Raw genomic sequence first — 14,186 nt, forward strand, 5'->3', positions numbered from 1 at the left:
ATAGACCTCTAAACTGAAATGAGTTATGCCCATCACTGTATACAGTACGGGGTATTCTATCACATAAAGACACAGCTATAGGATTACATACTGTAAGTTTGCCTATACTGAAAGCTTCACTGAATGACATCATTTGTATGTGCCGGGAGTGGGAGTTGGGAATGTGGGAGCGAGGAGGTGACAGCAATTGGCTGCTGTGTGAGAGAGGAGTTATCTTACTGTGGGAGCTGATGGGAGCCAGCTGTGTGTCTGGCCTGGGTTATGGTTAAGAGTTAGGTCTGGGAGGGATGGAGAGATGAGGGGGGATGGAGGTAGGGAGAAGAGGAGGAAGAGGCGGCACAGTCTGGCTCTTATAAACTCTTGGGGGGGGGTTGGGGTGGAGGAAGGTTAAGAGGAAGAGGAGGGCTAGCACGGTTCCTGTGAAGTCTGTCCCAGGTCGATCCAGACCAGCATGAGGCGAGCACAGGAGCCAGCCTTCCCGGATCTGACTCGGTCTTTCTGTGTGAAAGAATGCAGCCCAGAGCCCTGCCAAGGTGTCGACTTCTGCTTCTCTCCAGACTTCCTGTGCTCTGCTCAACTCTCCCTTATTCTCCGTTATCTTTTCTTCCTCTTTCTGTCCGCCGAACTGTCCCTTCATCTCATCCCTCATCTTAAGTAATCCATATGCGTTTTGTATCATGCTCTGTTCTGCGATAAGTCATTTCAGCTTGACAACGGGGATGCTCACGGTTTAACATGTAAATAATTCCCATAAAGTCCCTTAAAAATGCAGGGATAAGCATGTCACTGCCATGAGTGCCAGTTTCAGAAAGTCAAAGTTAGGACTTTTGAAACCTGGAAGTATTTTTAAAATTAAGAATCAAATCGAGCTGATTTCGGCCTGGCACACAAACGCATAAAAACAGAAGAGAGTCAATGATGTCAGCGGTGCAGCCATGCGCCGCGTACCCATAACCACAAGAAAGAGCAACCCCACTCTCAAATTAATGCTATGATAAAACATGAACTCTGTCACGTCTAGTTTTAATATCAGTAATCGTAGGAAGTGGGGAGGCGGGCTGTGGCTGAATAACAGTCTGAGTCAGTCAAGTGTTAAGGTAGGTTAGTCACAGATTACAACACATTGTTAAAAAGTTGCACGAGACTGGAGACTACTACACAGGGTCAAACAAAGGACAGTGTGTGTGTGTGTGTGTGTGTGTGTGTGTGTGTGTGTGTGTGTGTGTGTGTGTGTGTGTGTGTGTGTGTGTGTGTGTGCGTGTGTGTGCGTGACTGAGACATGAAGGCAGCTGGATTAAGAAACTCAATGTTCTTCCAGCGCGAGTGCTCCAGTGGCATGCCAGGAACTGCTGATTGCACTTCTTTTAGGAGTAAACAGAACACACACACACACGAACACACACACACACACACACACACACACGGGTTTCTATTACTAAACCTCTGAGACGTGTCCAACATTCATTCACTAACCTTAACCCTGACAGTGTCCATGCAACACTCTCCATATCATAACCTTTAGTTTGACCACATTTTAACCTTAACGGTCACCTCATGTTACAATTCACATCAGATTAGAGTTAGCATTTTTGCCAACTGGTCCTTATTTCTGATCTTTAGAATTCACACTGCTAATTGCAGTCACATATTTTAATTTACCTAAATCCAGCAAATTACAAATTGACATAAAAGCAGCAAAAACAAACAAAAAAAGTCTAGTGACATGTAGGACGCAAACATGCAAAACTCCAGGTAAAAATAACCAAAAGTGGCCAAAAGAAATCCCAAACTGTGTCTTACACAACACCAAGGGATCACCAAAAAATGCAACACTGTGCAAAGAGGATTAGATTCACTGTCGATGGGTAAACCAATGTGACCATCGCTCCACCACACACGCTGAAGGAATTCGAAATCGGAGGAATGTGCCGTTTACTGAGAGAAGGCTGCATCTCCTGCGTTCTGAAGGGTTTTCACAATGAAAACAATAGCCTCTTGTCACTTCTTCACATCATGTCCAGCATCAAGACCCGAAACATCACACGCACCCTTCCGATACTTTTTATGCCCACTTGTTGAGTTTACGTGTTGAAAACCATGCTTACACACCTGGATGTAGAAGGGTATGCCAGCGCTGCGTCGTGTGGCACACAGCTTGGATGACGGGTCGCAGGATTTGACCTCCTCCAGAACCTCAGATAGCCAGCGGGCCGGAAGCTGCTGCAGGGCCGGACTTCCACTCCTAACACACACACACACACACACACACACACACACACACACACACACACACACACACACACACACACACACACACACACACACACACACACACACACACACACACACACACACACACACACACACACACACACACTATGGGTCTAAATCTTTTGGGTTTATCTTTTTGAGTGAGTAAATGTACACATGCATTTTGCATCAAAGACAAAAGCAGACGAATCACTATGGAATTACAAATGTTGATTCAAGTTACATATTTACTTATTTAATACCATTTTTGATATGCGTGACATAATAGTAGCTATAAACTCTCTTTGTGCACCGGAATACATTATGTACAGCAGTGCATTTTTGAATACTTATCATGGTCTACACAACAGAGTTGTCAGCTGCAATGTTTAATATCCCCATGAGCAGTTTTGCATGCATGTTTTCAAAATGGAAAGTTCGCCTCCACACGGTTGCATGACTTTAATCTTGTGCATCTGTTTCACCTCAAACAAAACAGTCAACCGACAGACACACCAAACCTAGGTCATGTGGCTGCAAATAATGTTTAATATTTGTTCAAATCTATTTTGTTAACCAAGTTGATCTAGAAGTAGGTTTCAACGTGTGCCATAAAATGACAGTTTACAAAATATCAGATGAATTACGACTAACACCCTAACGTACTTAATTAGCTTCCATATACTGAACTTTTAATTCCAAAGACAAATCACCTCATCCACAGCACAAGTCCTCATCCATCCCTATCAAGTAACAACAAACTTATCGAATGTGGATCGATTGGTCTTATGTGGAAATTCCTGATCTAAACTATGTGACACATTTACACGGTTACTCTGTGGCATCTGGTACTCCGAGCGTTTCAGGACAAGCGCTAAGAATATGATCTGAAGGCAGGTCTGGCAAACAACGCAAACCCACACCCACAAGAAACAGCTCTGCCCTGTTCTGCAAGAAGCAGCTGTTTAACGAGAGCCAGTGGAGCGGAGAGGACAAATTCAAACAATCCAATGTGCAGCGCAGAGCAAGGGTGGAGCGCTGCCCTACACACACACACACACACACACACACACACACACAAGTGTTCTTCATCACACACACTTGACACAACAGGGACTGGCTGCATGCAGTAAGGTATATACTGTAATTCTGTTCATTCCAACCAGGGGTACTTTTACCCAAGGGGGTACTTCTGCAGCTGCCAGTGGAAATGTAGAAAGAGTGTGAAATAGCTCAACTAATTGAGCTATTGAGATTTAATCAACTATTAAATCATGACAATTTGATTATGTTTTGAATTTCCACATAATGAGTATGACACCTGATCACTGCTGCGATTAAGCAAGGTGAAAACTAGTTAGTAAGCGAGCAGATAAGCAAAAAGTAAAAGTAAAAATAGTTAAAACACATAGCTAAAATAATGGATAAACGGTTCAAATAGATAGCTCTAACTGCGTGTCAATCACTGTTCATGCACACGCATTCATTCTCCCTTGTTGGGGGAGGGGCTTAGGAAACCGTTTTGGGCATTAGCGGAAAGGGGGGGAGGGACTGAGAAGTTGTCGATGTTCATATTTTTTGGCTAAATCCTGGATCTTCGCAATCCCACCTACAGCACCTTTAGTACGAAGACAAACTTAACCAAGCTGACATTGACAATTAAACTGTATGAAAGAATATTGTAACAATATATTTAAGTTTGGATGGATGGATGGACGGATGGATGGAAATCAATAAATTCAAAACATGAAGGTGTCAAGTGGTGTCGACAAAGAGGTCCTTGGGTTCATCCGACAGGGTGACGCGCGTCTGACAAAAGAGGCTGGGAAACACTGCTGTAAACAATACAGATATAAATGCACATGCCTAACCAGGGAACGGGGTGAAGAGAGACCAAACAAAAAAAAAAAAAAAGGGGAAGATAAATGGAAAAGAAGAGTAAACTTAAACTTAAGAAAAGATGGGGGTCGATGAAGAGAGAAACATAGACACACAGCGAGAGAGTGCAAACACAGTGGAACACAGCAGAGCCAGATTCCAAGGCAGAGCATCAAAAGGCCGTGGTTAAGCACCCCGCAATCAACACCCCATAACCCAGCACACAGCCTGCATACCATCCACACACTGCTCTTCCCCTCCTGAAAACACACACACACACACACACACACACTCCCCAGCACTCCTCCACACAACCGCTAGAATGTCGCCCTCATTACACAACACACTGCGAGACTGGTTTCTGTACAAGAACAAAACAAGTGAGTTTTTTTTTTTTAAACTGCTCAGCGCTGGGTGGTTTCAAAGTCAACACGGCTGCGACGGTTTTGCGGTTTGTCACCTGCCGCAGGGCTAAAGACATCTTCCACATTTTGAGGAAAACAGGGAGGTACAAGAAAGTGAGAATTCTTTAATGTTGTTCGGAATTAAAAGATTGCTTTTTTTCTTTTCTCTTCCCCTCAGGATGATAATAGTAGGATTCTTTCCATGAATAGCAGAGGTGATGGGGAGTGTGGAGTTGTATGAGACTACGTTTCATGTTGCCCCTGGCGGCACGTCGCCACAGAGGCCCAGAACAGTCTAGTACTGTTCAATGTGCCATGAAAGTGCACGAGTAGCTTTGAAATATAAAACTAAACCTCAATGTTTGTTTTGGTTTTTTTTAGCAATATGTGGCCATAACTTGCTCTCTCTCACACACACACACACACACAATAAATCTCACAGCAATGTGAGATGTCAGCCCAACATAAATGGGCTGACATCTTTATTTTTTTTTTAGATTTTTTGGGCTTTCCCGCCTTTAATGGATAAGGACAGCTAGGTGAGAAAAGGGGGAAGACATGCAGGAAATTGTCACAGGTCGGATTCGAACCCTGCACCTCTGCATCGAGGCATAAACCTCTATGTACATGTGCGCCTGCTCTACCCACTGAACCAAATTTCCGGCGGCACGGGAGCAATCCGGTGGAACGTTATCGATATAGACTACCCTAATCCTGCCTCATCTCTGTACCAAGCAAAGACATTAGACTTAAGTTCCTCTTCTTTCTTTTTTTTTTTTATAAATAATGTATTAGAATTTCTTGAAAAAAATTAAAATGTTATCAGGTTTTTAATTCATTCATCAAAAAAACATGTTAACTGATTTGTTTGCACTGCGAGTTGACGCACTTACTCTGTTAACAGCAGGTACAGGTCCCATGCCCGCGTGTCTCCGTTGGCTGTCCAGAGGGCTTCAGATGATGAATAACCCCGATTATCAAGTCTATGTAATTAAGTATATTATACCTGAAGAGTGATACTGAGACGACCTGCTAATTACAAGGCACACTGGAACTCGGTGTCATGATGGGAACTAATGCCCTCAGCCTTTTCAGCAGCATTACCTTTCAGCCCATTGCCCTCAATGTGAACACACACACACACACACACACACACACACACACACACACACACACACACACACACACACAAACACACACACACACACACACACACACACACACACACACACACACACACACACACACACACACACACACACACACACCTGCACAGCATGTCGGTGAGGCGTACAAAGCCTACATAAGCCAGTTCAAAGGCGCCACGATGACGGGACTGCAGGAGCTGCTGACGGAAGTACAGGCCTACCCCCTCCACCTGTAACAGAGAGACAGACAGGGAATCAGCAACTGAACGCGTGTGTGTGTGTGTGTGTGTGTGTGTGTGTGTGTGTGTGTCTGTGTGATGTATGCATGACTTTAAAGCCTCCTACTTTGGCCTCCAGCAGAAACGGAGGTGACCAGTTACAGTTAAAGGACATAACTGCAGTCAAAAATGATTATGTGACATGCAAAGCTGCACACCGGAACATTTTAAACCGTGACGGCAGCGAGCGGTGCATCAGTTTAGACTGGCTCTACTACGAGCAACAACATGGAGAGTCATGAAGAATCGCGATAATAAACGTTATTTACATAGCACCTTTGACAACATCAAAATGCAGCTCAAAGTGCTTTAACAGAAAGACAGATCAATAACACAGGTATTAACAACAGGAAACCAGTCAGTGTTTGGAATCTTTTCATGCATCTCACCCCAGGGTAAACATTAACTATTGCAAGTCTTATTGTCTTAACTCTGTGGTTAATATATGTCACCCACAGGAATGATTAACAAATACAGCGATAGATGGTTGTATGATTGCACCAACTATATTTATCTAACAAAGACTGGTAGGCCATTTAAATCACTGTTATGGAACTGTATTGACCTTATTACATGTATTTTCTATGCAATACTTTGACTGAACACATTCAAGGTTGAGTGTCTACAAAAGCCTTTTGGAGTTCTAGTAGCAATGATTTAGCTGGGGGCTTTATGGACTATAGAATAGTCAGGATTGCTTTTAATATCGATTTGAGTGTTGATAGTTCTTTCATTGATTGATTATAGAGATGCACCGATTACAACTTTCTAGGCAGATTCCGATTTTCATTGAGTTAGGCCACCCGATTTTTTTTTAACCACTTTACAGCACACACAAATATTTATTTTCCATCTTTTCTTTAATAGAACATTTTGCACAGAACATAGAACATTTTTTGAACAGATAATGGATCACTATAAAGCAGAACTATATAAATTACTCCTGGTGTGGGGAATTCACACACATCTAAAGTGCAATGTTAGAACCATTTCCTTCTTTTCACATCCAATATCACACAAAAAAAGAAAAATGTGATTTGGGTTTTTGGTGTCGTCCCTCCACGCCTTACTTTTTCCCTGCAGGCGTTTCATATTGCAAACTTGTTATCTTCTGCACACAAGCTGAAGAATTTCCAAACAGCTGACATGTTGCAGGTTAATTCATGAGGTTCCCTACATGTGCGAGAATAGCGCGGACACGCGCTTCACGCCGCGAGCGGGTACGCGCCACACACGGCGGGAAAGTTGAGGGAAAGGAAAAAGAGACTGTGCTGTGGCGTCCTTGTGTGCGTGCGTCCTTGAGAACTGTAACTCTTATAACTTATGTCTTCAGTTAATTGTAGCGTTGACCGGCATGAAATCAGCATATGTCAGAATGACCTGCCGGTCGCTGGTCATGGCCGAGCACGTGAAAACCGGCCAATTCCGGTCACCGGCCGGTCTATGGGTGCATCTCTAATTGATCACCAATCTGTGATTTAGTCTATATAATGTCAGAAATGGTAACAAAATACCCCTCACATTTCCCCAGAGCCCGGGGTGGTTGTTCTGTCTGACAGTCCCAAACCCAAAGCAGGGTAGGAGGGGTAAGACATACAACAAAAGGCCCCTGGCCAGAATCTAACTGGTGACAATGAAATTATGCGTTTCAACAACTAGGCTGCAGGCAAACCCCTGGGCGTTCAATTCAGAATCCTAAAAAGAAAGGCAAGAAGCTAATCCTCACATTTAGTTTCAAAACAACTATATAACTTTTGATACGAGTGGTAGCTTTTCAATTAGGACTGGGCATCGAGAACCGCTTCCTACTTGGAATCGTTTCAAAAATTACGATTCCAATGGAATCGTTTATTTAATGGAATCGTTTGGAAAAATTTGCTTTTTGAATCCAATCATCGGTTCCAAATTTAACACGAGCAAGTTTCTGGTTTCCGTAGCGCCCGCGTACTTCCAGGCGCTTGTTGTGTGGGGTTATTTTACGTTGAAAAAGCCCGGTAGAACTGTAAACCACCATTGAATAAAAATAAACTTTTCCTCTTATATATGAAATAAGCATGTGACCCGTTTTGACTCCACCCATCAAAGAATCGGAATCGAGAGGAATCGGAAGGAAGAATCGGAATTGTTCAAATCAAAACGATGCCCAACCCTAATTTCAATGACTCACTTTGAGTTAAGCATCATCACCTACCATTATCTGACCAATCATTACATGCAAGTTGCTGAAAGCTCGGATAATGACGGAGACTACTGTGGATACTTGACGAGTTAACGGAGCAAATCTGCACAAAAAAAGGAAAACCTCTCATCAACTCTGTGGATGTCAAATCCGTTACCTAAAAAATCATGATAGTTTCAGTGAGAATTACTAAGATCTAAATGAAACCACTCCTGTAGCCTTTGTACTTATTGTTTGAATCATTTTGTAAAGTCAAGCAATTACATCTAAATACATGCAATACAGTTGGTGCAAAGCCAAAACAATTCCCTCCCCACCCAAACCCATCCCTGTAAATGACTTCATTCCATTCATGGTCAATCAAATGCTGGCATACGGTGGTAAAATGAACAACTAAAAGCCAACTAAAAGCAAAGCAGCAGGGCGTAGAAAAAGGTCCACAAATGAACTGCATCATCTACATGTAATCCAACTTCAGCCTTTTCTCTATTTGGCAAGAAAAGTGAAGCTGTAACACTGGCTACATTCTTGGTTTAGGAGACACCACTCCGTTTTGAGCCAGTGAGCATCGAGCATGTCAAGCGTGAGAGCGGCATGTCAGTAGCGTGACAAGTGTGTTCAAATAAGGATGCTGAGACATCCACATAATGGCCACTGTCAGTAAAACCATCCAGTTAGTAATAGTGTTAGCAACATTATTCTAACTATACGTAGACGCGCACACATACAACTGAGTGCTGTGGCAGTGTGTAAACTGGTGAGTGTGTTGCAGGTGAGGCGGCAGGGCGAGGCGGACGCGGAGCTCCAGTGCCCTGTCATTTAGGCTGTGGTATCACCGCCACCACAGAGGCGGCCAGGCCTCGACTTAGTCAGGGGTGGCATGAAGGGCACAGGGAGGGGTGGCAAGGCCCTGATGCAAAAAAAAAAAACACTGTGTGAAAAGGGGAGGGGAATCCCAACAGCCCCTCAGGGGATGTGGGGTTAGACACAACATCTAAACTAACACAGACGCAGACCCGCAGATAAACCAGGAGGACGCCAGCCGCTGTAACCTTCAGCAACAGACCCCGATGTCACTGGGTGAGAGAACAATGATGCATGGAGACAGGTTTTTAAATGAGGAAAACAGCAGAATGGGCTGAAACAGAAAAAAAGAAAAAAGAAAAAAAAAGAAAAATATGTGTAAATAAATATAGAAAAACTGAATAAATGCACTAAAAATGTAGGGCTTAGGCAGCCTGTTTCGGGGCCACATGACTGGTCAATAAACTCGACTGACCCTGCAGAGCGAAAGTGGACTAACTTAAACACCAAAGTATAGACTGAGTAAACCACAGCGGTACCAAGCCCAATGACTTATCACATTGGTGGCCAGAGTGGACTCCCAGGACAGGCCTGACCTCACCGGGGTAAAAATGGCAGCGACAGTCACTGTTAGATGGCCCGTGGCTGCCGGGGCCCAGACCGCTGCGGTGCTACGCTGGACCGAGCCGGGCCGCGGCTTCGCCTAGGGGGGGTGGGGGGACTTAATTTAGATGTCAACTTCCTGTTTGCAAACGTGCCTGTTTCCCAGAAAAACTTCCATGTGCGGAGAGCGAAGTTTCCCCAAGTCTAATTACACGTGTGGTTCCAAGCCGTGACAGCGTCCCAAATAGTCCTGACGGCCGAGGGTTAGACAGCACTCTGATAATGTTTGTTGTTGCTGCAGCAGCAGCAGCAATCTGCAGGAGGAATTGTGAAGTTCTGGTTTATATGGTACCGACAATACATTTTTTTTTTTTTAAAAGCCATAAACTTAATGATTAAGATTCTTTTACTAGAATTCTTTTAACTGTTATTCTCAACTGCTCAATTCGAGTTGTAGTTGTTAAACTTAGTTTGTTATCATTTCATATTATGTTGATGTGCAATATGAAATGAAATTTGCTATTTGTATTTAAAATGTATGGATTTCAGCTTAATTTAAAGACTAAACTAAAACCTGTGTAAAGCAATTCAAGCATCAGTAAAAGGCATAGACGGATGTCGGACCTACGCTTCTTTAAATAATAAAACAGAGGGTTACAGATACGTGTCTAAATGTTGTATATAGCGTTTAGGGGAAAATGAGGTAGACGAGCCCAGAAACTTCCAGGAGGCTTTCATGTATAGTAAATATTATAGGTGTATATTGCATGTTTTATATTTTTATTTGGTCTATTTGGTCTTTTTCACAGAAGACATTTTGATAGGTCACAGTAGGAAAAGCACAGGTGTAACTAATACAATTGATGATTCCATGTAGCTGCTTAGCACACTTGAATAGAACAGGGACAATGTTATTGTTATTAGTAACACTTGTGCTTTTCCTACTGTGACACGTTAAAATGGCTGCTGTGAAAAAGACTTGACTTGATCGCCTGATATCACGCCCTGTTTGCTTAGTTACCTATTTTTTCCGTTTTATAGAGCCTAAGAAAACTTCAGTCGTTTCCAATTCACTCATTCACTAGTCCCCGCATAATTAACACTATAGTTTACCCTGCAGTGAGCAGTAAAATGAGATTTAGGACACTTACTGTACTTGTATAGATCATCATCTCTTTGCAGCATATTTGACAGTTAACAGGAGATTTTAAGCAAAAGGTAGTGTACATGATATAACCAGTACATTTTTCCACTGTGGGAATCTCTGAAGGTAATATTAGGGGGCATAAAATTCACTTTTAGAATTTGGACACTAAAATAAAATGGTGTAAAGTAAATATTACGCACTAGAGAGCAAATACAAAATAATGTCAGACAAAGCATTCCTATTGTGTTCATAACGGTGTGTGTTTCTCCCTTAGCTTCAGTGCGGCCAAACCAATGGTCTGCCTCCTCTGTGTACCCAAGGCTCCAACCGATCCAGGCTGACCTACGCCACATAAACACCCGAGCTGTCAAACTCCAGCTGGCCAGCGACTTTGGTGGTCTGTCCCACTCATACAGTACAAGTGTACTCAATCTCACACACTCTCACACTCTCTCTCACACACACAGACACACAGACACACACACACACACACACACACACACACACACACACACGAGTCAGGATGTCCAACAGCTACTCCTTCCTTTTGTCTCTGTCACAATCAAAACAATTTGATAGTTCTGTCTCTCTTTGTTTGCAATGCATGGCTGATGAAGCACAAACATTGCAAAAAATACTGCAGTAACTAATCATCATCAGAAAAATTAGGTAATGAAATAAAGAAAGAAATCAAACATTACCATTAACGCCCATTCACAACTATTGCTATTGCCATGGTGCCACCCAGTGACAGAAACATCCGCGTGTTGCCAGGCCAACAAGGATGTATAACAGGATGCTTGCTGAGGACCGCAGGTGGTGTTGAGCTCACACACATTTTTGGAAAGACATGTGTTTTGGTCTCTCTCTCTCACTCACACACACACACACACACACACTTGCCCATGCATGTCATCGCTGTGGTAGGGCAGAATGACTATGTCCACAAAGACTTAGCCAGACCCAACTTTCCAAACACTATTGGAATCACCCCACTGAAGGTTAAAACACACACACACACACACACACACACACACACACACACACACACACACACACACACACACACACACACACACACACACACACACACACACACACACACACACACACACACACACACACACACACACACACACACACACACACACACACACACACACTTAAAAGTAGCCTATTTTATCCTGTACCTTTGATCAGTTGTCTGTCAGTATATGCTGATCTTGGCCACAGAAAGCTATTATTGTAAATTTCCTTTGATTATTACTTTATGTTATATTGAGTAGTTTTACTGAGACCGGGCTTGTATCCCTCAGATCCCAAAGAATTGTTAGCAAAAAACGATCAACGACATCGGAGTTGTCTGTGGTTCTTCTGTTGGGTTCCAACTGTCAGCCGTTAGTCTACAACCATCACACAAACAGCACAGAGACTACCATCAGCGGCAATCAAAAGTGTTAATGGGGACACAAACTGCAATGTGCTAAACTAAGGGCCATACATGGATTTCACACATCTATGCAGAATCTGGTCAAAATCATTTTCAAATACTTTGTAGTGGGTGTCCAGTGCCATAGAAAATGAAGTGCTCAGTAGCAAAGTCACTGGAGAATATTTTTTAATGTTAGCTGCTAGCATCTTAGCTACTGCTCCTGAAATATCTGTCAATATTGTTGGGTTAGTACAGATGTAGTTTGACCTTTTGGAAGAAGAAGAAGAAAAAACAAACAAAAAAAAAACATAATAATTTCCTTGCTGTGAAAGAAAACGATTATAGTGTAGAGTATGATTACCACTTTCACGTTTGTATGGTAAATATGAGGCTACCACCAGCAGCTAGTTAGCTTAGCACAAAAACTAGAAATGGGTAAACAAATAGTCTGGCTCTCTCCAAAAGGTAACAAATCCACCAACCAGCACCTCTAAAGCTCATTAATTAACAAGCTAAGCTAGCTCAGCTAACTGGCTGCAGCTTTATATTTACCGTACACACGAGTGATATGGACCTTGACTCTCTCTTGGCTCTTCTGCTATATTACAGATAATCTGCTGGTAATGAATATTTATCTCTTTGTTATGCTATTCTTATTTTAAGTGTATATACCTCCGATCCGATATCGGAGAGATACTGACTCAAACAGCTGGATCGAGTATCGGTGGCAATGGGGCTGATCTATTCGATTCAATTCTATGTTTATATACTATATACTTACTGGAATTTTAATTCCTGTTAATTTACCAAGTTGCTGGTGGAGGATTTTATATTTTAATAACAAACAATTCTGTACAATTTTATCTACGTATTCATTTGTTACATTTTGTTTTACAAAGTTAGGAAACCAATGTATAATTCCAGCCTGATGTTATCAAACACATCAAAGAGTGATCCCATTGACTTCCACACAGTGAAGCCTGCAGCTTATCGATTACACACTGGTATCACATTCGGTACCCGGCCGATACCCGAAGCCCAGGTATCGGTATCTAGACTAAAAAAGTTGAATCGGTGCATTACTACTATTTATCTGTACTGCTGTCCTTGTGCTGCTGCAACAACCAAATGTCCCCGCAACTTTTAAAATCACACATAGGCAGTGGTATTATGGAGCGCATGGGGTTCCTGGTGAAGAACAGGAACGGTTCAAGTAAGCTTACTCCAGCATTCAATGTTTGCGAGAAAGGTAGACACGGCTACAAGAGCGCTTTGTGAGTACACACGGGCAATTGTATATACAGTAAACCATTGTCGAGTCGACACAATTGATCCAATTCAATGTCACTTTTTGCCAAATGGTTACTGAGCATTCATAACAAAAGTTCTAAAACTGACAGAATGATATAAAATAAAAAAGAAGCCAATCACTAATACATAACATAGAGTATAATGCACAGCCTGCTGCTAATCCTGTAGTAAAGAGACTGATGACTATCTTTGCTCACATTCCTGACACTCTAAAAAAAAACAATGTCCCTCCATCACACAAACCCAATAAACACACATTCAGCAGCACATAGTAAGTAGTAGTACGATACTTCCTACTTTCTCTCTTAGGAGTGTAAGTACATGCTCAACAAGCAAACACAAACACACACACCCTTTACCCCCTACACAGACAAACACAGCCTGTGTCTGGTACCCTTGTTATTATGGACGTCCACATGCTGAACCACTCAGACAACTATTCCTGTGTGAGTCTGTCTGTGTGTGTCAGTCTAAGGAAATGTGTGTGTGTGTGTGTGTGTGTCGCTCAGTGTTTTCCTGCTGGTGGTGGAAGTGATTTGGAAAGTATGCAGTGGAAAGGGAGGGGCATCGTGGCCATTAAACCAGCAGGTTCGGGCTTCAAATGAAAGCGTGGCGCTAACGAGGGCGGATACTAATTGAAGAGCCTCCCAGTGTGGTATCACTCACACACACACACACACACACACACACACACACACACACACACACACACACACACACACACACACACACACACACACACACACACACAC

The 14,186-nt window shown here is 42.7% G+C and overlaps 1 protein-coding gene across 1 annotated transcript in view; it reads right to left on the reverse strand.

The window, feature by feature from the left end:
* thada (THADA armadillo repeat containing) overlaps positions 1-14,186 on the reverse strand; it is a 114,353-nt gene that overhangs the window by 81,227 nt on the left and 18,940 nt on the right. Inside the window, exons 22-23 of the mRNA XM_039784777.1 lie at positions 5,801-5,910; positions 2,110-2,242 (exon numbers count right to left, since the gene is read on the reverse strand). Of these exons, the coding sequence (XP_039640711.1) occupies positions 2,110-2,242; positions 5,801-5,910 (243 nt within the window). The remainder of the gene's footprint in view (positions 1-2,109; positions 2,243-5,800; positions 5,911-14,186) is intronic.

The sequence above is a fragment of the Perca fluviatilis genome, chromosome 19 (assembly GCF_010015445.1).
Source record: "Perca fluviatilis chromosome 19, GENO_Pfluv_1.0, whole genome shotgun sequence".
Classification (NCBI taxonomy): Eukaryota; Metazoa; Chordata; class Actinopteri; order Perciformes; family Percidae; genus Perca; species Perca fluviatilis.